The 26,810-nt window shown below is 40.9% G+C and overlaps 1 protein-coding gene across 2 annotated transcripts; it reads right to left on the bottom strand.

The window, feature by feature from the left end:
• Window positions 1-1,459: 1,459 nt before the first annotated feature.
• On the bottom strand, window positions 1,460-26,810 carry LOC134542106 (bombyxin C-1-like). 2 transcript variants are annotated; one of them, XM_063386051.1, is made up of 3 exons: window positions 26,467-26,788; window positions 3,546-3,735; window positions 1,460-1,745 (listed from the first exon to the last, which is right to left on the bottom strand). In XM_063386051.1, exons 1-3 carry the CDS (start codon window positions 26,497-26,499, stop codon window positions 1,573-1,575), a joined length of 396 nt encoding a protein of 131 aa, XP_063242121.1. In that variant the 5' UTR covers window positions 26,500-26,788; the 3' UTR covers window positions 1,460-1,572. The 2 variants fall into 2 exon arrangements, 1 of the variants encoding a protein (XP_063242121.1); XR_010076737.1 differs by lacking the exons at window positions 1,460-1,745; window positions 3,546-3,735 and adding an exon at window positions 25,555-26,349 and having other exon boundaries at window positions 26,467-26,810.

Below are 26,810 nucleotides of genomic sequence, written 5' to 3'. Positions count from 1 at the left end.
CAGTGCACTAGCGCGTCCTCTTAGCCAGTGCACTAGCGCGTCCTCTTAGCCAGTTTACTAGCGCGTACTCTCAGCCAGTGCACTAGCGCGTACTCTAAGCCAGTGCACTAGAGCCTACTTTCAGCCAGTGCACTAGCACGTCCTCTCAGCCAGTGCTCTAGCGCGTCCTCTCAGCCAGTGCACTAGCACGTCCTCTCAGCCAGTGCTCTAGTGCGTCATCTAAGCCAGTGCACTAGCGCGTCCTCTTAGCCAGTGCACTAGCGCGTCCTCTTAGCCAGTTTACTAGCGGGTACTCTCAGCCAGTGCACTAGCGTGTCCTCTCAGCCAGTGCTCTAGCGCGTCCTCTCAGCCAGTGCACTAGCACGTCCTCTCAGCCAGTGCATTAGCGCGTCCTCTCAGCCAGTGCACTGGCGCCTAGAAGCGAGCATAATTAAAATTTGCGCACTGCTATTCATGCCTGTAACTACGCAGGGTTGCCTCTCCGGACATACATTTCTTAACAAAAACCGATTGGTTTGGCATTCACTGTCAAACATCAACTTCATTTATAGCGATTTCTGGGCATCCTTTACGTATATGTTCAATTGTTAAAGTATTTTTCGGAGTTTTAATTTGTTCTCAGCATTCCATCATCATAAATATGAAGCTATTTGGTAAGTAATCTACTTGGTAAGTAATCTACTTGGTAAGTAAGTAGTTGTAGAATTACAGTTGGTTTTCCTTTTATAGATTTTTTCGAACACCTTTTAGAAATTTTCTTTTAATACAGCTCCGCCAAACGTACCTAGTGGTTATGCATGCATTGATCACGCAAAACTGTCAGACTGACGAAAATATGAAAATAATAACTTTAAACCAAATTCCATTTTTTCGTTCATAAACTATAAAGAAACATAATTCAGTGCCAATTTGACAGCGTAAGATCCTGATTATGCTTGCGTTAAATTTAATTATGCAGTCACTGGCACAGAATATTTTTTTAATATGTTGATTTTAAACGAGTTAATACACACCTGGAAGGACTGAAGTTTCTTAATGGAGATGAGATGGGTAATGCATGTGTTTTCTCTTTGCCACGTTCATAATTGAAATCAAAATTATGACGACCTCTCCTTCTCTTTTCCATCTGGTTAGCAATACGTTTATTTGTTATGATGAAGTGTTATTATCGCCAATTCTTTGCTGATGTGTTGTTTATATTTTTTGTTTAATAATACTCTCTCTTCGTTATGGCATAATAATGATTTTTCATAGTGAGTTAATTTCCCATTTTAATATATTAAACAAATTTCTACCATTACTTTCCGCAGCTTTGTTTTTTTTTTTAATTTTTTTTATAGTCTGCTAACCAGAAACATATAATTTATAGAACAGTCACCCACTCAGTGGACTAATATCTCAGAGAGTTTCCCCTATTGGGGTATGAATGATGTTGATTTCGAGCAATGAATACGAGATATGAGTTTTTTTTTCCTTTAAAAATCAATTTTTCTTCAAAACGTGACGAGGGGGAGCAGGGTGAGCAGGGGAAAGTCAGTCGATGTGGTCGTCAGCGGACAGCAGGAGATGCGCCTAGCCGCAGTACTGCATCATGTTGCTGATGAGACACGGCCTGAAGCAGCACTCGTTCACGATGCCGGGTGCACGCCGCGCGAGGCGGTGGAACTGGCCCGGGAAGGAGTCGTCCTCGCCGCCCGCCGCCTCCAGAGCCACGGCGGGCCAGGCGAGGCCCTCCGCGCGGCCACCTGTCGGCACCACGTCGGTCACACCTACCACGTGCATCGTGCGGAGCTTCTATAAATAAAAACACGTGATTTGAAAACTGGCGTCTGTTTACGAAAAGCTTTTTTAAAGAATACTCTGAAGACATATTGAGTAAAGGACTGCAAGAAAAATCCGGTACAGATTCTTGAAAGCACTCAAAGTACTTGCATGTCACCTTTCTTTATTTTCCAATTCATACAATGTAATGGTTACCGCTCTCATCTCATAGTTGCCTTGTGAACAACAAGGAGTCTGTACGTCAGTTCAGAACCTTGCGCTGAAGCACCAAAGAGCGTCGTACTTATCATTCCGCTTTATTAGTACAAATAAACCCCTGACTAGGCTAGGTTTAACGTCTCGTCGAAATCGAGGTCATTACAGACGACGAGGGGCGAAGTGATGTGGTGGAACATTTGGGGTAAGTGGGTGTGAAGTAACCCTAGAAAACCGACCTGTTGACGACAAAATCCGTCAAGTTTTCCCACTCTCGAATAATATACCTGACAACCCAGCTCCGGGAACCCGAACCTGAAATGCCTTGCTGGAAGGCGTGTTGTGAGTTTTCTGAACGCTTCATGGTGAGTGAAGGCTAGTGTTAAAAAAACCATGTTTGCCCCATTAACCCCCCTTTCCAAGACCTGAAATATCCCCTTATCTCCTGAATATTTAACACTTTCCAGAATAAGTTCGATTGAACGCAAACATATGGGACCCCACCCCTTTTAAAACCTCACTGTTTGTCGTCACGAATGAAAATGAATCGGCTAGGCTCGTGTTCAAAAGTGATTCTCCGTTGCGGTCCTACGTTTCAATCTTCATCGCACTAATCTATAACAATCTACATCTTAAAAATACTACCTGCTACCACTAACTTCTAAGATTCATCAAGTCGGCATTTGCCTGCTGAGATACTACAGCCGCCTAACCATCGTACAGTCACCAGAAGGCTTCGGAGTGTTGTGAGATCAGAAGCCGTGGCATCTGCAACTCTCTCTGCTCATGTTGTTTCTGGCGCACACACAATTGTGAGGGATCGTTTGGTAGGGAGGTTGGGGTGCATCTTCTGTGGGACTAATCGGGCACGCGGCAGTGGTTCTGAAAAGTTCCCTTAGTTTCCATAAAGATGTGTACAAACTTTTACCAGTCATTCCTGACCCGAAAATATGGAGATTGAGACACCCAGGGTCCACCTCAAACAGAAAGCAATGGGGAAAGTAATCGACTCATTGTCTGGAGTAATTTCTTGGAAAATACGAACAACTAACATTGGGCTCAATGGACCCGGAGTTCTAACTCAGATACTCGGAATGCGAAGCGTGGAGGCAAGAGACAGCCGGGGTAAGGAGAAGACACGGAGTTTCGATAAGTTGCAGCAACCCTTCACTGTTTTTCTGTCCCTCAGTTACTGTGAAATGTGGTGCTTTTATTTAATACCTGTACAACTTTCCCAAAGATGATTCAAATCGCTGTCAATGGAATAAAAGTTATTAACCAAAATGAAAAAGTATTTTAAGAGATTCGAATAAATGTTTAGCTCTACTTATTCTAAACGTTATTATGTATGTATCTAAAACGGGACCCCATTTGGCCGCCCCGGTGGGCGGGATGGGCGTAATATTCTAAGCAATCTATAAAAATATATCATTCCCATCAACAAAAGGAAATAAATTCAAAGCAAACAGCAGTCAAACTGGTTCTCTCACCCCCTGCCACCAGAAATGAAATGCTGTGTACGCTCTTGAGATTCACGGATGGGCTGGGGGAGGGGGGGGGGAGCGAACCTTGCAGCAGCGACGCCTCGCCGACCGACTTCTTCTTGTACACACTGTTGCAGAGATCCCGCAAGAATTTCACGAGTTTGGAGCCGCACATTTGGATTCTTGTGTCTGGGGGCGGGTTCTGGGAGCCCACCGCCGCCACCGCGGCCACCGCGATCACCAGCAAGAGACGCAGACACAGCCCTGGACACATCTGGAATGTCACAAGCGACCCTGCTTGAGCTACCCTGCCCGAAAGCACGGACGAATGATTTATACCTTATACACATTGTTGGGGTTGCACACGCCGTAGTGACGTTAATGATTTCACTCACATATTTTAGCTGTTTCTGTGAGTAAGTAATGGTGAAGATCACTGAGATAATGGCTATTATTATGACTATGAGACTGGTTATAATGATAATAAAGACTCTTTATATTTTTAAAATATTAATAAGAGCATGTAAGTAAGATGACAGCATCGGAAGAGATTGATTATAAATCATGGAAAAATTCAAATATGTTGGTCGATAGATTAAGACATCTATTTAAGAGGCCACTCCAGTGTTTCAGGGGCACTACGCAACCCGCGTTAACCTCATAAGATTCAATGCTATTTTCATTTTGCTTATAACTAATTAACTAATATAGATTTAGAAATGATGCTTGCTTTATATGTAAGACAACAATTCTCTTATCAAAGCCCTTTTCTTCAAAAATGTGCATAAATTATGGTTTTATACTAATCTTTACTAATATGCATATGTGTATTGTCTAGGTTTGAACCATAATTTATGCACGTTTTCGAAGAAAGGGGCTTTGATAAGAGCATCGTTGTCTTACATATCAAGCAAGCATCATTCCGAAACCTATATTAGTTAATTAGTTATAAGCAAAATGAAAATAGCATTGAATCTTATGAGGTTAACGCGGGTTGCGTAGTGCCCCTGAAACACTGGAGTGGCCTCTTAAGGGCTATTTCTGTAAATTTAACACCATGCCTCTTTGCGACCAGGAGAGAAAGTGAACTGTGGCACCAGCTAACAAACACCTTGAATCGACTTGATCATACATGCGTTCGATGATTTTAAATTGGCGTCAGGATATACTGTGAATTGTACAGGTCATTGCTGATTGGTGTCGTTGAGTGTTGCGTCTCGTGTGACGCCCCTGTAGACGAGACACAGAAAAACATAACTAAAATAATGTCTCTACAGTTAGGCTGCTGTCACACCACTGTGCGATACTTCCGCTGCGACCAAAGCTTACGCAGCGTTTTTATGGCTGAATATTGTTTCAATCATTTTTATAAAGGCCTTGTCAAATTGTAAAATATTTGTCTCGAACTATAATTGACAATAGAGTTGAAGTATTAGTATTGGAATGAAAATGGCTTACAATTTTCTCCCTCAAATAAATTTGCACCTATAACACCAAATATGTTTTAATAAATGTCGCACTTTCAAAGTTAATTTTTGGTCTGAGCTACCTCAAACTTTACAGTAATGAATTTTAATTTTTTTTTACATTATTTTAGTTATTTTACTTTGCAACATCATTAATCGCCCATGTGCTTTTCGCCATTTTAAGGATTCGTTGTGACGGAAACGGAATGTCATTTACGTTTTTGCTAGGCACGATTTTGACTGACCGATTGCATCCAACATCCAACATATGCAAAATATTTTATGGAAAAAAAAAAAAAAAAGTCATCTAACTTGTTAAACAAGCATGGCTGCGCTAGTGACGTTTTCGATGACGTCCTAACCCTCCAACTTTATTTGACACGACATATTGTGTTGGAAGCGAAAGTTCGACAGTGTGACGGGGCCGTCAGAGTGCACAATGCAGGCCTCTCCAGAATGCACTGAGCACTTTCACCGAAAACCGAACGTGGAAAACCTGCGGTGTGACACAGGACTCACAGGCGCGGGTCTCTGCTCGGAACTCACCTCGGCAGTCGATGACTCTGCTCGGGGTTCAACTCGACTCTTCGACGGCGCTCCGTCCATGTTTTATACCGGGTCGAGGGCGGCGGAGGTCGCTCTCCGCCGTCGTGACGAGCCGCGGGACGGCAGGTAGTTAATTACTGCAGTCTGCGGAAAACAACCTCCCCCCTGGGCCCCCACGCGACCCCGGGGTGTCGGCGGCGATCACACGTCCCTGCCCGGCTCACAGCTTCACGTGATATTCAACCTGCTCGGGATATCAGAGTGTCTGTTCACGGAAAACATTTAAGAAAACTCTGAGAACGGATATGTAGTTCTGTTTACCTTATTTAGATTTTAAACTGTTCATTCAAAAGAGGCCACGTAAAATAAGGTAAGTTAGCCAAATAAGGCTTGATTATAAAATTTAAAAAAATTAGTATGAAGATAGTAAAAATTATGAATGTTGGACAGCAGCCTTCTTAAACATGTGTACTTCGATAATACATGATCATAAGTACCAAAAGTAAGCTAGTTGTATGTGCCAAAAGACATTATCCAAAAATGATGCAAAGGGCCATATTAGGAACACCTGTTCCGAATAAGGCCCAGGAGCAGTACCAAATAAGGCCCATGTTTAAATAACTGCCAATTGAAGTCAAATAACAATAAAGTGTAATGAAATTATCTATACAATACAAGATGCAATGGTGGTTGTCCACACTAAGATAATTTGAATTACATTGCAACATTTTAGAACCTCTATCGATAAATATTAAAATTCCTACAGCTGATCATGTAAATACTAAAAGTTCGCACACTAATCACAAACCAGAAATTTTAAAGAAAAGTCACAGTTGAAAATGAACATGTAGGTACACAATACGTCTGTGAAACTAAGTGGCCTTACAAGCACAAACTGGGCAAATGAAATTTGGTATTTTGTCCTTAGCAGTAAGCCCCACACATTCTTCATGAACATAGTGGCTACACTTTACACACAGTCTCATGTCAGCAATCCTGTCCTCTGTGCAAATGAAACAATACCAGGCTTCTTTTCCTTTTTTCCTCGTGTCACTCGATCCAATAGCAATATGTTTTTGTGTGGCAGGTTCAGAGTGTTTTGTATTGCTTTTAACATTGGAACTTCCTGGGGCAGCATTGCCTGGCTTATTATCTTGATTTTGATCATTATGAGTCTTCATTTTGTCTTCGTTACCTCAACAGCTTTGTAGTTAAGCGATTTTTTTCGATTTACATTATTATTTTTCATCACCTCAGGTGTCCGTACGATATCTTTGAATGAAATGTTTAGACTAGGTTCTGTGCCATCACAGGATACAAGAGAAGAGTCACTTGAATCACTTGTTCCCGACGATGAGTCTTCTACATACCTTAGTTTGTCAGCTATTTTTCGAATTTTCTCTTTTACCTGCCCATGCTTGCTCTCTTGTGGGTGAACTGGGGCTGCAGAATGTAATCCTTGTGCTGTTTCATCGCGGTTTACTATTCTGGTAAGTTCTGAAGGAGCGTAAGCACTCTCGTGGATAACAGTAGGGTCAAATGGGTAAATGCCAGTTGCAGAAAACCCACTTGCTACATTACTAGGCGTAGCAGCTTTGGTCCAAACCCTACTAAATATTTTCCCAAAAGTCCTTTTGGTTATTGTGCGGTCTTGAATGTTTGTCTGCTTTGACCAATGTAGTAACACTTCAAAATCCCAAAATGTTTCATAAGGACCGAAAACAGATTTATCAAAAGGCTGCAGCTCATGTGTTGTGTTGCTTGGTAAGCAGAATAGTGTGATTCCGTAGGCTTCAGTAGCTTCCACAATGCCTATGTCCAAGTGTGATGATGCACCATCAACGATAAGCAAAATGTTACCTTGTGGTTTGAATTTCGCAAAATGATGAATCCATGAAATGAAAGTTGCTGTTGTCATCGACCCTTTCTCAGTCATCTCAACCTCTGTTCCAGGCGGAAGGTTATCTTTCCATTCAGCATTTAATCGCTTTCCCTTAAAAAGAATGAGATAAAAACTTCAGAAAACAGATGTTCCAAATAAGGCCCGCGGGCCTTATTTGGTTCTCCAGTGTGGGCCTTATTTGGAGTTTGTCGCAAACACACACTTTCTTTAAGTGTTTTACTCACAGTTTTATACACAACAAGAGTTCAAAATATATAACCATACTGACATATTCTGTAAACTACGGGCTTTAAAATGGTATATAGATAATTTGTGTCAGTTACATTACCTTAATGTGAAGTCGCTTTCACGATTCGTCGAAATTAGTAACCACAGCCACTACGAATTCCTTGCTGGTCTCTAATGCGTGTAAAATGGCGAACAGTTTGCGTCCTAACAAGTAGTACCTGCGCTGACCGCTAGATGACAGAGGCTGTCCGCAGCATGTCTCGTCCGGTGAAAACCTCTTTGCTATCCTAGTAAACTCAATGACGAGCCTTATTTGGACCCTGGTCTTTTTGGTCAATGTACATTACTGTAAACACCGGGAAAGAATCTAAAGCTTTCCAGCTCGCACCAATAATTGAAGGTATAAAGATTATTAAAAATATTCAATTAATTACTTCATCAAAACATCTGGTACACTACTAGGTATTCGTGGAATACGTATGACAACAGAGATAAGAAGAGAATTACAAAATATGTGTGGAAGACTTTAAAGTTTGTAAACAACCACCGGCTGAAAGCGGTAAATATAGTGCGTGATTTCTCGCCTCGTAGCAACCCCAGCTCGAGAGACGAGTGACTGGACGAGTGGCAGATCGAGGGCGACGCTCAGTTCGTAGTTCCTTGGCCGCACTTCAGCACACTCGCTCCACGAGTAGTCCACGACCTGCGAACCGCCTCTCGGTGGGTTCCAGCAGTCAGCTGTTCCGCCGCCTCGCTAGACCACCACGGGTAGCCTGGACTCATACCTCCCACACTTCACAACAGCATCCTCTGTGGCAAGCAGCACACCGAGTCCAGAATGTCTTAGTGACGTCAGTTCATGTTCTTGGTCTCTTCCGGGCTATCTCTCTCTCTCTCTCTCTCTCTCTCTCTCTCCGAGTATGTTAAGTTTATATGGGGCACCTCGCCCAGTAGCCAACATTGCCAACGAAGAATCATCAAGTCTATGCCCACACTCGAATACTCGCCAGAATATGACAGGTTCCACAGCGAGTCAAACTCGTGCATACATCAGTCCCAACACCTTTGACGCAGAAATAATCGAACACTTAAAACTCTGCAGACCCAAAGTCTCACACACCAAATTTTAAGTCCACATGCGGTGGGGCACACCGGAACGTAAGTTCGTCGATCGACAGTTGGGCATAGTGACGTCACAGGCAGGAGAGGCGAGGACGGTCTTATATACTACTTCCAGAAGCATAACATCCTATACCGCAGTGGTTTCCACGAGGCTGCCAGCCAGGGAGGCCAAACTGTCCAGCGCGCTGAGTCCCATACCTCCGGCCACGCCAGGGAGGCCAAAGTGTGACGCAGCTCGATGTCTTCGGCTACAGCAGGCGGGCACGGCCGTCCACGGCGTGTTTACATGCCTACGTTACCTCGGACGTGCGTGTTCCGGTAACAAAATAGTACATTGAATATAAACATGGCAAAACATGCGACAAATAATTATTATACAATGCCCTGAAACAATTTAATGACACGAAAAGGCGACTAACTGCATGGCGGGTGAGGCTAATTGTGAGGCTTTTCTAAGCGTCAAGAAATATTTGTTATTGTTGCGGTCGTTCTTTGTAATGTTCGAAAGGTGGTATTGGAAAAAAAAAGAAAACAGTTCAAAAAGAATATTTAAAATAGATTTTTAATTTTATTCTGAGAAATATTACTTTAAAATATCTTGCTAACGTAAATTTAAATAAATATTATGTAGTATGTATCAAGTTTTGAAAAGGGCAGGGCCGGATTTAGGGGAGGGCAACCGGGGCGAAAGTCCCGGGACCTCCACAAACGGAGGACCCCCACAAACGGAGGGCTCCCACAATAGAGACTTCGAGAAAAAAATCTTTTAAATTCCGACAAGTAAACACTAGTAAACATATTTTCCTTTGATATTCTTTTTTTCGCTGTTTTACCTTTACCTACAGTACTTTGTACATATATGATTATATTATTGTTAAATATTAACAGAAATAATTTATCTATATTTGTTCACTCCAATCAGGTAATCAGTAAAATATCGAAATGCCTATTCAGCCTATTCCCCGTATTTGCGTGTCGATACGAGATACGACGGTACCTTTTCCCCCCGTTTTTTGTCTGTACGATCCGTCGTAGCGTTGACAAGTGACCGCTGAGTGGCGTGCTTGTAGCACGGAATCCCGGAATTTGATACATTCTCGTGCGTCTGAGAAGCTACGAACTTACGAACATTGTGCAACAAATGTAAATCCTTTCGAATTTTTACGGACGTGAGTATTTTCATCGTTATCTTGTTAATCTACAATATAAACCGAATGTCGTATTTGATTGTGCAATTACGAAAACGTGTTTTTTTCCCTTAACATATAATGACATATATGAAATATATGCAGAGAACAAGAACATAAAAAACTGTTACGGAGAGGTTATGATTTATTGTTTATCATGCGTTTGTTTGGTTCTGCGTGAGTTAATTATTTAATCATTGAGGCAACTGGAATATCATGATCACATGCTAATATTTAATAAGTAAAGTAACTTTCGCTAATGTAATTTTGAAATAATTTTCTTCAATTCACTTCTGTTCATGTCTCTTATTTTTTGAGTGCATGCACATAACTGGACAGGTTTCAATACATAGCTAACAGCTTCTCTATTCTTTTCGACTTCCATGTGCACTGCTCGTAACTATTTTTTGTGTTTCTGCTAATATTTTCTTTTCCTCGACCATCACCTACACGACTATTTTCCTGTTGGTTAAGGGCTTTTTCAGGCGCATGTTTATGTTTTCTTAACATTTCTTTTATAGCGGAATCATGAGTGATCGCCACAAAACTCCTCGACTTTTTGCTAGTGGCTCTCAGAAGAGGAAATTGCAAGCAGAACGTAACAAGAAATCCGAAGAATCTTTAGCTAAAACACCCAAATTGACCATTTTTTTTACATCGTCAAATAAAGAAGAAATCCATCAATATCCTAAAAAAAACAGCAGGAGATTCAACAGTAGATGGAGATGTGGTCGATAGTATTCAAGATCATCCTGAGGCTGAGGTTTCATCAGGCGACACCAAACAATTTTCTATAACTGAATATCAGATCCAAGAGGAAGCCAAATTTTGCGGTCTCAAAAATTATATAGGTCTTTAGCCTGCTAAGATAATAAAGGAAATGATAGAATATTGGGCGAAAAAAGGTTCCACAGAACTTCAAAATTGCGATCAAGTATCTCTGCAAAATTCAGTTCATCAAGATCAGCCGCGAGATAATTACAGCTTTGTTCGAAAATGTACAAAGAACATGTTTACATGCCGTAATAAAAATCAAGAGACCGTCAATCGATTCTGGCTTTGCTTTTCTCCAACTACGGGGAAAATATATTGTTATGCGTGTAAATTAATGTCCACTCAAAACACTCAACTCAGTGGAGAAGGCTTCAGTAACTGAAAGCATGCATCCGATCGTCTATATGAACATGAGATTTCGAAGTCTCATTTGGAATCAGTAATGAGTTTAGTTCAACGGGGAAAAGTCACTGGACGCATCGATCAAGAGCTAGCGATGCAAGAGGCACAACAAATCGAGTATTGGCGAAAAATCTTCAGAATTATCGTTAGTACCATCAAATTCATTGCTGAACGCGGATTAGCCTTTCGAGGTGACAATGAAATTGTTGGTTCACCAAGAAATGGAAATTTCCTGGGAATTTTGGAATTGCTAGCCGAGTATGAACCAATCCTGGCAACCCATTTGAAAGAGCATGCAAACAAAGGGAGTGGTCATGTCAGTTACCTTTCGTCCACGATTTGCGAAGAACTGATCAGTTCTATGGGTGATAAAGTACTAACTGAAATAGTATCCAGGATAAAAAAATCAAAATATTATTCTGTATCAGTGGACTCTACTTCCGACGAATCTCACATCGATCAACTAACTATAGTTGTTCGATATATGAAAGGATCGACGCCAAAAGAAAGATTTCTCACATTTTTACCAAACTTCGGTCATACTGGCGAAGCCACAGCAAATGCTCTACTCAAATTTTTAGGTGACCATCAAATAGACATCATGGATTGCCGCGGACAATCATATGACAATGCTGCAAACATGAGTGGCAAATACAAAGGGATGCAGGCTCTTATTTTGGAGAAAAATCATTTGTCGGCGTTTATACCTTGTGGTCATTCTCTCAATTTAGTGGGAAAGGCAGCTGCTTACTCTTGTCCATCGGCTGTTCAATTCTTTGGTTTCATGCAGAATTTATATACGTTTTTCACAGCAAGTACAGAGCGATACCGAATTCTGATAGAGAAATTATCGAAGAAAAAAAGCTGACAGTTTTACGTGTTGAAAAAGCTTAGCGACACTCGTTGGTCTTGTCGAGCTGAAGCTACGAAAGCAATAGTCAACGGCTATTCGGAAATCGCAGAAGCTCTAACCAGCATATCTTCCGATAAAGAGCAAAAAGACATCGTGAGGAATGAAGCAACGCACCTTCTACAGAAGATGAGTGGTCTCAAAACCGCTTTGTTTGCAATATTTTGTAACGACATCTTGGAGCGATTCAACACTACAAACAATATGTTGCAAGACCCGAAAATGATTCTTGAATCGGCAATGCGTGCACTAGAATCATTTAAATCATTCGTGGAATCCAAACGAAACGATTTTGATAAATACGAGGAAGCAGCCAAAAAATATCTCATACTGACCAATACGTACAATCACGCACCAGAACAAGAACTGTGAGGTTGAATCCACTCGATTACGGGCATGGGCAAGCACAAGACGCAAATCTGTCACCCAAGGAGAAGTACAAAGTATCCGCCTTCATCCCAGTGGTTGACCAGCTATGTGTTTCTCTTACTGAAAGATTGCATGCCTATGAAGCTGTACGTTCGAGATTTGGATTTCTTAATCACATCGAGAAGATGGATGCTGAAAATTTGCACGCTACAGCAGAGGCATTGGTGAAAGTTTATACGGATGATTTAGAGCCTAGTCTCGGTAATGAATAGGTTCAATTTGTGTCTTTGATCGACTCATACAAAAAGGACTATGGAAAAGACCAATCTCCGGAACTATTTTACCATCAAATTCTCGCAGATCAAAATTTCAGAGCTACATTTCAAAACCTTGAAATTGCATTGAGAATGTATTTAGTTTTGATGGTTTTAAATTGCACTGGAGAGCGCTCATTTTCAAAAATGAAAATCATAAAAAATAGGCTCCGAACCACGATGGGACAAAACCGTTTATCGAAGATTTCTCTCCTGAGCATTGAAAGCAATTTACTCCGGGAATTGGATTTCAGCAAAATCATCAACGATTTTCGGCGAAAAAAGCTCGGAAGGTTCCGTTCATTAACACTAAAATTTAATTTCATATAATTCTTGTCTCCGATTATATTTATGTATGTTTTTTAAATACTAAGAGAATCTACTTGATTTCACAATAAATTATTTATTGGAAAACTCGACTGAAAAAATTGTTCATTTTATTTGGAAAATAATTTGGGGCCAGGGGGCCTACTCTCCTCTGTTGCCCCGAGGCCTCCAGACCTCTAAATCCGGCCCTGGTAAAGGGTAAAATAATGGATCAGTTTACTCAGAATTAATTAAAGTAGATTTTACAAAAAAAATATGATATAGGTTCCTCTGTAATCTACGAGTATATTTAAGGTTTATTGAGATAAAATATCTTGTAGTGAACATAAAATTATAGAGGACAGGTTTCGCAGTTTCTATGTAACATATTTCATGGCACTCATTTGACTTTTATATACATTCTTAATTAAAATACTTTTGTTATTAATAAAAATTCAATGAATTTGAAATAGGTTTTTAGTTTAGAAATTTAATAATTATCCAAAAATTTATAATATACCTAGTTGGCTACATAATTTGATAATAATACTTGTGGTATGTCCTTTCATAAAATGGTACAATATCCTGCTTGTAATTACATGTTGGTTAACTGTGATCTACAGTCGTCAGCGCTTCACGCAATCTTGTGGGGTCTGGTGCACGTGATATTTTTTCTCATGTCTACCTTTAAAGAGAACAGTTAATGTTTCCTCTTGCGTACATTAAAAAAATATTATTAATAATTATCTTAAAACTGGAATTCAATGGTGGATTTTTTTACATATTAGAAAATCTATAAAAGTCCTGTCTCAAAAGAAACAAAATGTTGTTAGTAATAAAACAACTTTTATGTCCGTCATTATAACTGCAAAAAATGTTAATTAATCTTTAAATGAATAACGAACACACAGTACTCGTTTCAAAGATTGTAGACATGCGCAGAATTGCTACTAGTAAGTTAATCGGCGTCGGCACTCCACTGTTGAAATACTGCGAATCAGGGGAATTTCCCTGGGAAACTGTTGAAACTGCTCTATCTTGCTGTCAAAACCCTCACAATTTCGGGGAGGTATAATTAAATAACTTTTTAAAAGAAAATCAAACCTTATGATAAAGCAGTTAGTATCATTTGCCTTTAAATATAAAGAGTTTCAGTTTTTAAATTAATTTAATTCGCTTCATCGGTAAGTCATAAAAACATTAAAAATGTAACTTTGGCAGCTAATTATGCAAAAAATGTCACTCATAAGTTATACAAGTTGAACAGTGTGTTTAAAGTAAATATAAAATAATCACCTGAAAAAAGTATAATGCATGCTCCTGAAATCATTTTTTTTTTAATATCTGAATTCTACACTCATTTGTACATTATTTCTCTGCGGGTAAGAACATTGGTATGACTAAGTTTAAACGATGTTCGCATTAGTGTGTTGCTTTTCGGTAATCTACAAACGAAAATATTAACTTTTTTTTATTGTCCTAAATAAGGTTTTTGGCACTAGACCTTCCAGTTTTAAAGTTGCTGTCAACGTTAAAATATATCATTGAAATAACTTAACCTTGTTTTATAAGTTCAATATTTGCGTCATTCGTTTATGAGGATGCTTTTGTAAAATTAAATTTTAACCCCTCCCAACAACCCTCCTAGGCTAAAAGTAGGAGACGCGACACCTCTGATGATTTGTAGCTTAGCACCTGATGAAAAGGTAGTCCATGGTACTGAAGCAACGAAACGTAGATACCTTTATCCTGAGCGTAGTTTCTACAGTTAAAGTATGTGAAATGTTTCTATCTAGTTTTCAAAAGGAGTACCTGTGGTTGTTTACGAACACGCGACAACCACATGAAGTTGTTTACTAACACTGTTCACAGAACAGACCATTGGCACTACTTGTGAGGTATGTCAAATTGGGGACAAGTTACATAGCACAGACTATAGTAGAGAGTGATCTCAAGCAAGCCGGGCTTGACTCGGGCATATTATGACGCGGCCTTCTCTAAGCCGCACAGACGGCAGGTATTAGCGTGTCATGAAACCAAACTGCCAATACCAATTTTAATTCTTAGAATAGTTTTTTAATTGTTCCCTTAAAATAAAATAAAAATGTGTGCGTGGATTCCACTCGTGACAGAAGTGAAACATCTTGCTTTTTTTTATATAGATATAAATTATTTTCATTTTTAACCACTCTATTCACATAAAAGTGAATAATACTTATAAAGTTAATTGCACAAATCAATATTTTTTTCTACACGAATAAATAATTTGTAGATACTTCAAATTAAATAAAATAAATATCGTAGCGTCAATCGTTAGCCGTACCGAAAACTGAGGAATAGACAAACACGCGAATTCCGTAGCAACATTACTGTGTCATTTATACCCCCCCTCCTGCCGTCTCCACTTCCGGCCGTTACAACTATCATATAGCATGTTACGCTACTTACCTATCCCCCCTCCTGCCGTCTACCCATTCGACCGCTGGTGCACGCGTTGGAGTGGCGTCGACGCTTACGCACTCTCCTCTTCTACCGGTTCTTCACATCGTACCTGACTATTCCCCTCGTGCGATCGGAATTTTCGTAACTCTCGAGAATTGTAGCCCCCTCAGCAAAGATGTTTCACGCCAAAAAGTAATTAATTGGATGTGTTTGTGATGCAAAGCTTTATAATTACCTAAATATATTTTAATTTGAAAATATGTATCGAACTTTTATGAACATTGTTCCCGGGAGCAATTGTTATGTGTAACGTACAATTGTATTTTAACATATAAAAAAAAGTAAGTAGTTGAATGTGTTTGCGATTTGAAACTGTACAGTAACAAAAATATTTTGTTTTTATTTTGAAGATATGTGTTACTAAGCTCTGATCTACAATAGATAAGGAAAATTTATATTAAAAAAAAAAACAAAAAACAATAGTGTTTTTTGAATGGTGAAAATGGCTAGTGATACAAATGGCTGGTGATTCAAATGTCATTTGCCTACAAATAAAATAATAATTGTTATTCATAATTGCAGTACACGGCATTGCCCGGGCTGAACACAGGGTGATAGCACTATGTGACAGCGTGGTGGACATAGAGAAATGACATACAATTACTGTTCGTGAGTCTAAGACCTGTGATTTCTGTTTACACATGGCGATCGGTTGAAAGGTTCTAAAGTTGATGCGCCATCTAGACGAGTTACAAAAAATGGATACATAACATAAAAACCTTCTCCATGGAAAAAAACACTTCGATGTGCCAACTTTAATGGCGATCGGTCAGACGGTGTCGGAGTCATACATACCAACAACCTATTATATATATATATATATATGTGTGTGTGTGTGTGTGTGTGTGTGTGTGTGTGTTGGTGTGTGTGTGTGTCAGTTCCAACGCAGTAAGTGCGTGATATTTCACAACAAGTGCATTAAAATACGTAGGTATTGTGTCAAAGCACAGTTTGAAATTTATGCATTTTTTAAAAACCATTTGTAAATACGGTGATTTTGGTGGTTATATTGTAGCGAATGATAAAGCCAGGCGCAAAAGGCAAAACAAAAAAAATTCTGTCTACATCATTAGTCTGAAGGTGCGTGAACCAGCATCGCTCTTAGCCATTTTTATTATTATTATTATTATTATTTTTTTACAATTAGCTTCATGCAGGTGGCATGGTACATATACATAGGAAAAGTATAGGGCAGAGGCTCAAGTGCGCATGCCCACCCTTTCACATTTTACATTTTACATTTTACATTTTACATTCACTCAGACATTACCATTACACTACTTGGTTCGGTACACAGATCAAAAGAAAAACAGGTAAGGACCAAACCGAGGTTGCAACGTTTTGTAATTGATCATACTCCACCGGGCACGGCGAAGTTGGTCGACAAAGTCACGTACAGAATACGGCGTTGGGGTGTGTAAGGAAAAGTCAAGCAGGTTCATGATGAGCCACACTATTGCTCTACGTTTGACGGTCGGAAACACTGTGAAATCAAAAAAGCAAATTTTCTGTACGATTATGTCATGGATCGGGACATTGAGTTGTCTTGCTACACGTCTCCTGCACCAGAGCCACAGAGGTTTAGAGTAGACACAACTAGAGACTCGGTGAAGCGCTGTATCACATTGGCCACATAGGTCACAAATGTCGTCATTGTCGAGGGAGATTTGTCTTCTTCTAATCTTCGTAGGGGTGAGATCATTGACAAAGGCAAAAGCTGACGCTCGGAGAGATGTTGATAATTCGTCGTCCGCTATGGTCTTCCATATACGCGTCCAGTTGAAGTACGGCCATTTTGACTGTATTTTGGGAGTAATTTTGACCGTTTGGCAATATTTGTCGTATAATAGCGGGGTAGTTACACACTCCCCGTCGGGCAATTCATTTATCTGCGATCGCAAGTCATGAAGTGCTACTATATAGGTGCGCGGAAGAAGCCTCTCATTCGTCCACACGGCGTGATGTAATGCCGCGAAGACTACATCGTCGGTCATTAATCGTTGGACAATAGTTTTCCCAAACAGGGCTTTGGCCTTCAGATGGTGGTCAATTAGCCCCAATCCACCAATATGAGGTTTCTGTGTAATTTGCTCACGACCTGTTCGGAATAGAAATCCATGCCATACGAACCAACCGACATATTGTCGTATTTGTGCCTCGGTACCACGAGACATGGGAATCAGCTGTGCGACGTACCACAATTTGGATAACATGTACATGTTAACTATGTGCACTCTCTGAATAATGTTTATATTTCGTAGACGTGCAGCTACAAGTGTTCCTCGTACGTTGTTCACCACAGAGTCCCAATTAACCTTGTCTATTTGTCTTGTATTTTGCATGAAGGTGATTCCTAGTGTGCGTAATGTTTCGGTTCTGGTGTATGGCCTCACCTGCTGCAGCAGATGGGGCGCCATCTTGAGGTCTACTATTTTTGTTTTTACGGCATTTACTTGGGCGGTAGAGGCTTGGCTGAAACTGGTCAAGGCGGCTGATGTCCTGAGTACATCATCTTCACTCCGAATTATGCAGGTAACATCGTCAGCATAGGCACTGCATGTGATCCGGTGGCTGGCAATGCTAATTCCTGTTAAAGTCTCATGGAGTGTCCGGAGCAATGGTTCTATATACAGTACAAACAGTGCCATGGACAAGGGGCACCCTTGACGCACGGAAGAGCGGATATTAATTTCTTCGCCCAGTTTCCCATTAATAGAAATCTGCGTCGTAGAGCATTTACGCAGAGTGTGAAGCATGCGGACCGTAATTTGTGGAAATCCGACATGAGTTAGGAGTCTGTCGAGAAAACCCCAGTGTATCCTGTCGAAGGCTTTATCAAGGTCAATGTTGAGTAATGCCACTGGACCGGGCAAGGATTTGGCAAGGAGCTGTACATCACGTAGTACCGCAATCCCCTGTATAATAGATTTATTTGGAACTGCGCAACATTGCTCGGGTCCAACGAGTTCGGGCAGTACACGTTTCAATTTTTGTGCAATTGTACGGGCCATGAGTTTATAGTCCGTGCACAGTAGAGTTATAGGCCTGTAATCCACCAGGTTTATCGGTTTATTTTTCTTTGGAATTAAAACCAGGATACCGTTTGTTTGAGACTTGCAAAGGGCACCGCGTTGAAGCACTGTACGTGCCATTTTACAAAAATCGGTTTTTATTATTGTCCAGTATGTTTGATAGAATTCATACGGAATTCCATCCTTTCCCGGAGATTTTCTTTTCGGAGCATCATGAACAACTTGCGCAATTTCTTCGTCTGTAATCTCACTCTCCAGAAGATCCCGCGCATTGTCGCTCAGGCGGGCTGTTACTCGTTGTATGAAGGAAATTCCGGCGTCAAAATCGACCTGGTGTTCCGAGTATAAGTCGGTATAATGAATACGGAAGGCGGTCGCAATGGCCGTTGTGTCTCGGAGAGTACTGCCATCAGCTGTCGTCAAAGCGTCAATCTGTCGTTTAGTCTTACATTTTTGTTCGTTTGCCAAGGAATATAAGCTGAGCCTCTCATTTTGTAATGCGCTATTTGTGTGAAGGAAGTGCAGCCGTTCTTCCATATATTTCCTATGAATGGTCATAATTTTTTCTTTGAGCCGACGCTCTTTTGCCTTGACGTTCGTCACTGTCATAGCTGCCGCGCCGAGATCTCGCAGAGCCCGCTCATATAGGTACAAGAGTGAGGCTTGCTCCCGTCGGACACGTGCTCCGTGGTATTGAAAGAGGCGACGAATGCCCGGTTTTACACAATGTTCCCACCATTCCGCGACATCAGCGTATCGGTGTTTCTGCCTAGTCCACAAAATCCACCGTTGCTGGAATTCCACATCCACCTCATCTTGTCCCAATAATCGTGTCTGCAGGCGCCAGTAGTTTCGCCCGCGAACAGGGTTGAGTGTGGGGTAAGAGAGAGTGCAAAGTACAAGGGAGTGATCTGTGAAGGCCGCTGGTATGACGTCATAACTGACCACTGAATTGCGGTTGCTTTTGGAAAAGTAAAACCGGTCCAACCGCGTACTAGACGCATGGCCATGGAACGTAAAGTGGGGTCGAGGAACTAGCAGAATATCAACTGCATCCTCAACTTGTATGGCTGAGACTAAATCTTGTAACGCTGTGTTAGTCGTATATGCTCCTCCATGGTGGTCAATAAGGTTCAGCACACAGTTGAAATCACCACCAAATATTATTTTGTTGCGGTCACCTTCCAAGAATGGTAATATTTCTTGTCTGTAAAAGTTCGTCCTGGCTTGCCTGTTTTGTGAGCCCGAAGGGGCGTACACGTTCACACATAGAGCTAGTTCCAACAAGTCATTTCCAGGTGGTAGAGAAGGCATGACAAGAGTTCCCGCAATGATTCGTCCCGAGGGGTGTGCTCGGATATTTATAAGCTGATATCCATTCCGTGTAATGATACCCGTACCTCTTCCGTGGGTGCCAACATTTGTATACACATTGCAGTTATCGAAGTGCGGGATCTGATTTATTGGTAATTCTTGTAAAAAAATTACGTCGATGGCGTGAGCGTAAGCTAGTGTATATAACACACGGTATTTGCATGCCATCTCCATGGCACAGACATTTACAGTTGCAACTGTCAAAACGCTGGCCATGACCCCTCCTTATTGATGAACGTTTATGGAGTTATCACCGAAGGCAAGCCGTGTGAGTCCTCACATTTTCCTATGGCTTGTTTGGCTACGGCAAGAGAGTGAGCTCGTTGTGATTGAGGGCTGTCAGGGACAATTTTATTCCGTCTGGTACTTCGACTGTTTTGACGAAATTTCTTCCCTGTACGTCCTTCCCCGCGCACATCCTCAGTACTCCCTTTTTTACGTGGATGTTGTTTATCGCCACGTTTCCCTGTCATTTCGTCATCTGCCTGTTCTCTATCCCCACTGTGTGCGTCTGTGGTTCCTGCACTAACATCCCCGCCCTCAGTAGAGAGTAACTCCCCCATGTCAATTTCCAGCAATGGTGAAGTGTTTGCCAATATACCCTTTATTGAAACCATGTCCCGAGCACTCCCAGTCGGGTGTTCCCCCGTTGGGGTTTGAACCGGAGGTCTACGGAAGGTAGCGCTGCTCTCCTGCGCCGCTGTGGTGTCACGTGTGTCACTCTTGTCCGGAGCCGCGCCGCGCACTCCGCCCACGAGCGCCTGCGCCCACGACCGCCCGGCCGCGGCAGGGGCAGGGGCCGGTGTGTCGCGGCGCGGTGCAATGGGGCAGGCGGCCCGCGCATGTCCCGGCGTGTGGCATATACTGCATGTCTGAGGCTGGCCGTCGTACAGGGCCACGCCTGTGTGACCCTCGACCGTAAGTACTGATGGTATGTCCTTATCTAACTCAATCTTGACCACACGTACACCGGTTTTAACTTTGTATTTGCAGTGTCCCCCCCAAAGTTCGTCAATTAAGGACAATACTTTACCGTACGGAGTCAGCGCCTTAACTATATTATCATTAGTGACTTCAACAGGAAGGTTTATCACACGTACAGTTTTTAGGTTGTCTAGGGCAATTTCAATGTCAGCCGAAATAGACTCACCCGATGCTGTTAGAATCTGCGATGAACCGCCAGTCAGTCTCATGATCCGTTCGCAGTGGAGCATGGATGTTAACTTGATAAATATGCAGCGTTGACGCCCGTCCATTTGGACAGCCACCAGCTCGTCTTCTTTTATTCGGAGTGTCTCGTCCATCCAGTTGTGAAGATCCATGGCGAATGGCTTCTTTTGACACTTCACACTAAGCGTGTTGACGCGTTTGGTAGGTGTATGCACATCCATATTAATAGGATAATATGGCTGTGGTAGCAATGTAGATTAATGTAAGCAGGCCGAGCCTAGCTGAACACTTCTGAAATCGCGCGGCACGAACTTTTCTCACGTAAGTCGAATGCACTCGCATGTAAACACGTCCGCGCGCCTCGGAATCCCAAGGCAGACTACCATACGGCCACCTTAAGTTTACTTCAACCCTTTCAGTTAGTTCGTCAACATGGGTTGAATGTGTGGTTCATGGTGTAGCTTACAGTCTAGTCGACATTGTTCTTTAGGGCTATGTAAATGTTGTATTAATTCATATGTTATAGTGTGAAAATTATATATTAATATTTATTATGTGTATATAATATGTAAATATATTAATATGTGTTCGAGATTAAGATTACTATATAAAATGTAAAAAAAATGTTGAGTTTAAATTTAAAAATAAATAAATAAAATGAGATCTTAGGAAATCACAAAGTGTGACTGAAAGTGTCAAATAGTCGCGCGTGTCTGGGACCCAGTTTTGAACACGACGACCTCGTACGTGCAGCCACGCAGAGAAGAGCAGAGCAGACTGCTTGCTGTGTGCTTGCATCGGCCAATCCGCGCACGAGGGTCTGGGTCTCGTCGTGTGCGATTCCACCGCCACTGCTTCGCGCAGATTGGACCAGGACAACGGCAAGACTCACGAGTAACCCCCCATCTCAGGCAGAATACGTCATTTTTCCAAATAGAGAGGATGCGTACTCCACGGATACAGCATTAACCAAAGGCTCCTCTAATGTTAAGCCTGCATTCAGGGAGAAACTACTCTGATGATATGATTACATAATCATATGCTTAGCATGTACCTGTTACAAAATAATACATAAGCATAAAATGTATGTAGCTGTGCTAGGCATATCATTATATTAAATATGTAAGCGTACATTCAAATGTATTCACTGAGCTGCATTTTTAATACTTCTGTTGGTTCTTTTTTCTTGGCAAGACTGCTGGTGATCTCCGTGTATTTCAGGTTGTTTTTTGAGAAAACAATCGCTCCGTGCATTTTATTTTCTCGAAAATGAGACACGCAATTGTATTCAGGGTTTCGATTAATTGGCGAATTCCTCTTACCAAATCATCACATATAATATTTTTTATCATGTGAATTCAAACGAAATAGGATACGTTACTGAGTCGGTTACTATGCCTTGAAACAGCTGGAAAGCCCTATCATGCGGGACGAACTTGCTTCTGCTTAACGTATAGCGAAGCTATTGTGAGTGAGCATCCTACAACACACAAAAAAATAATAATAATTACCGCTACGCAACACGTGGCGACATCTGTTAATGAAAAGCAAAACCACTTGGCCACAAGTCTTTCAAAATGTCAAATTAACTCTCGCTAATGAAATATTAAAAATTCTATATAAGTATCTGTTTATAATTAAAAATCTTTGTATGCATTTGGTATTAGTCACAGTATTAATAACAGTCAGCGTGGTTCCAAAAGCTGTAGTGTCAACCACGGCATATATGTGTCGGTACTGTGAAATTTCGTTCACCAAACGTCATAAGAAAGGAAATTATGCAAAGAGTCCTCTGTGGGAAGTGCTACGTTGCGACAATTGCGGTTTTCAGTTTGGACGAAGCGATAAATTAAAGAAGAAAAAAAAACATTTCAAACCTGCTAAGGTGCAATTTTTTCGTCTACTGAGAAAAATTTTGTGTTTAGTCCGAATGTGTGTGGAATTGGCAAAAATCATCACATCGCCTGCATTAAAATGTAATGGTACACCAGCATCAAAGAAACTGTACCAAGATACAGTACTATAGGAAGAACATGGTGACAAATTTCCTAAGATGAGTCATGAAGGATTTTATCTTATTACAGAATTATTTGATGGATGTACTGTTACTCAAGCTAAAGTATTAAATAATATTACTCGAAACCATGGCAGCAACAACAACTTTACATAAAATGAGAACAAAATAGAAGAATTTGAAGCTAGAAGTGATGATACACTGAGACCAAAAAGATGGAAACGACGTATTAAAATGAATTATTATAAACAAGCTTACGATGATCACTGGGCGATAGTGATCTCAAAAATATCAATAACAAACATTCCAGGAAGATTACGATAGCAGAAGAAATTGATTATACGTCATGGGAAGATCCTAACATATTAGTCGATCGTCTGAGACTACTGATGGCATTGATTAGTGGAGTAAACTGCTCGCACCTCAATGAAGTAGCCTCCATACTCAAAGAACTGAGGAAAGCTGGCTACATACTATAATTTATTGTTTAACCTGCATTTGTATAAATTTAAAAAATATATATTATTTAAGACTGAGTTTTCTTAGTATCCTACCAGTTGTATTCTATCAGACATATCCCTGCGATGATATCGTATCCCTCCGATTATATAGTTTCCCTGCGGCGAAATCGTATCCCTGCGCCGTATCACTCCGATGAGATCGTATCCCTGCGATGAGATCGTATCGCTGTGACGAGATCGTATCCCTGTGGCGAGATTGTATCCCTGTGGCAAGATCGTATCCCTGTGGCAAGATCGTATCCCTGTGGCGAGATTGTATCCCTGCGATGAGATCGTATCCCTGTGACGAGATCGTATCCCTGTGACGAGATCGTATCCCTGTGGCGAGATTGTATCCCTGTGGCGTGATTGTATCCCTGCGATGAGATCGTATCCCTGCGATGAAATCGTATCCCTGTGGCGAGATCGTATCCCTGTGGCGAGATCGTATCCCTGTGGCGAGATTGTATCCCTGCGATGAGATCGTATCCCTGTGACGATATCGTATCCCTGTGGCGAGATTGTATCCCTGCGATGAGATCGTATCCCTGTGACGATATCGTATCCCTGTGGCGAGATTGTATCCCTGCGATGAGATCGTATCCTACTGAGTTGAATTTTCGTCCAAAGCTGCGTCCTTTCAGTTAAATGTGCTTCATTTTTATGAATATGCATCAATAAGTCTTTACTCAGGACATGATTGGCCTCGTAGTTCGAAGACGACTGGTATATACGCCTGACATTGAACATGACCTGTTTAAAATGTTGGTCGCGTATCGACGAATAATTCCTCTTGGTTCGGAGACGATTGGCCTATGAGCGTGATTTTGTATACGAACTGTTTAAAATGTTCGCAGAGTATAGACGAAAAATACTTCTTGGCTACTGACTGGATGTGTCTGGTCGCTGACTGGACATGCCTGGCCATAAACTGAATGTTCCTGACCATCGATTTTTATACCTTGCAGCTGACTGGAGGTGTCTGGCCGACATCTGGATGTATCTGGGTAATCGACGGTCATTGTCCTAAAAACATATGTAAACGTCTCGCTCCGCCTTCTAAGAAGACTGTATAAAACAAGAAATGCTAGTGGTTGATTTGTTTTTGCACTTGTAGAAATTATGTAATATTTTGTTTGTAATTTTTTTTGTTTTATTTATTAAAACTATCACTTTATACCTCATTTTAATTAATTTAACTTTTTTCATCCTTCACAAATCGAATCCAGGTGATCGAATCAATCTTTATTTAAACAAGTGATTTTTTTTAGTATATGTTTTAGACTTTTTCCGAATATATAGGTTGATTATTACGAATTTACAAAATGTTGGACAGATTTCAAGATGGTGGGCGCCCTTGTAATAAATTATTACTGCACCACGGTGGGTAAAAATTAAAATAATATAGTGGCAGCATCCTCTAACAGACGAAAATAACATGTCGGATCCAATATGGTGGCCTCCAGCAGACGAAAATAACATGGCGGAAATGTCGTCATACTGGCTGATGTGATATCTGCCTTGGCATTAGCGGTGGGAGCTCAGTCTGCCGGTGGCTTCCGTGGAGGAAGGATCCGTCACCATTTTAAATCGATAGCCTTCGCCAGGCTCTAATCGAAGACTCCATGATGTTTTTATTAAATTTGCATTATTTAAATTTTTATCAATTTTAAAAATTTTCCGTTAAAATAGGATAATATTTATGGTTTTCAAGATGGTGGACGAAATAAAAAATTTCAGAAGTTCTAAAATCCAAGATGGCGGGTGTTATGTAAGCAATTATTTTTATTAAAATTTTATTCAAATGTAATAATAAATTAAAAAATATATTAAAAATAACATGTTACTCTGGCCGGGAATCTAACCGAGGACCGGGGATGGATTGGTAACTAAAAAATTGGAGTAAACAATTTTGTTTATATTTTTGGAAATCTTTTCGGAATTTTTTGTATAAAATTTGTAACGCCCCTCGTGCCCTTGATTTTTAGTGTTATAACACCTCTTAAAAGTCCAAGGAAACAGCTGAGCAACAAGCTACAAAATTCACATAAAATTCGAACATCACCAGAGATGGCACGAGGCGGGGAACAAAATAATTTAGAAACTCCCTACAAACAATCCATTTGGGAGTCAGTGGATCGGTAGAAATATACATATAGGTACTCAATTAAATAAAAACAACAAAATAAGTCATGTGATCTATAGGCTTGCTGGTTTATTTATATTAATATTCTTTTATGTAGTGCATAATCTTTCTTTAATTAGATTTTACCAGAAAAGATGAAGGCAGATTAACCATCGATCAACCAATTAGCATTTTAACATCTTAGCAATCATTAATGAAGAAAACATGAACACAATTTATAGTGCTAGCGAGTCCGGACCGCGAATCTAGCGAAAATTTAACAAGGTTCTATCCATAGTAAAATGTTCACAAAAATAGTTAGAATATATTGCCTTGGTTTTAAATCTTATGCAAAAAAAATTACAATATACCCATGTCCAATAAGGATTAATTCTTCTTGAGTCATAATTACTGAAGATATAACTTTACATAGTTCACAAAAACTTCTCCCCTGTCCACTGGCACACCAAGATTGATGAAATTTTGTCGTTCAGAACTCACGACCAGGTAAAATTCGGCGGGAAGAGCAGAATAAATTTGGTTGGGGTTCACTCAATTGACTTTCAATCACGACCATTTGTGGAGGGGTGACTCTCGGATGACGGGGGTGTTTCTTCAATCGGGGGGTATCTCTTGCACCCTGCCTGCAACAAGGTCCAATATCGACAGAGATTAGACCAAGTAGCAGACAGACCATCAATCAGGCAAAAGCCCGCTAAAAGGGAGCGAATTGGGGGATATATTTAAAGCAAAAGACTCACCGAAGCAGGGTGATGACAGATGATTCCATTCATGTTGCGCGATCGCCAGTTAGGACGCGCATCGCGGAGATGTCGCGGAAGCACAACTAAAACGTAGCTATTCGGGTTGGCTGACTAACTAACAGAAGACAAAGAAAAGTTTTAGGGAAAAATTCCCTCGGCCAAGACGATCACATCCTATAGCGCAGAAGAAGGCAGATCTGCCCGCGATTTATTATTCAAGAAGCAGTTCGACAGAGACGCCGATGTAGTCAGACCAACAGCCCGCGCATTAATTCATCATGGCGGCTAGATCGTCAAAAAAAAAAAGACGCTGGGACCCGGTTGGCCGAAAAAAGGGGGGG

This window comes from Bacillus rossius (assembly GCF_032445375.1).
Source record: "Bacillus rossius redtenbacheri isolate Brsri chromosome 4 unlocalized genomic scaffold, Brsri_v3 Brsri_v3_scf4_2, whole genome shotgun sequence".
In the NCBI taxonomy this organism is placed as follows: domain Eukaryota; kingdom Metazoa; phylum Arthropoda; class Insecta; order Phasmatodea; family Bacillidae; genus Bacillus; species Bacillus rossius.
The sequence above is the reverse complement of the archived record's forward strand: the minus strand, read 5'-3'. Positions and strand labels throughout refer to the sequence as shown.

Coding starts and splice junctions, on each gene's coding strand:
- LOC134542106 (XM_063386051.1), bottom strand. CDS start 26,499: ATGAATGGAATCATCTGTCATCACCCTGCTTCG. Junction 3,736..26,466: donor TCTGTCATCACCCTGCTTCG/GTGAGTCTTTTG, acceptor GTGACATTCCAG/ATGTGTCCAGGGCTGTGTCT. Junction 1,746..3,545: donor CGAGGCGTCGCTGCTGCAAG/GTTCGCTCCCCC, acceptor TGGTGCCGACAG/GTGGCCGCGCGGAGGGCCTC.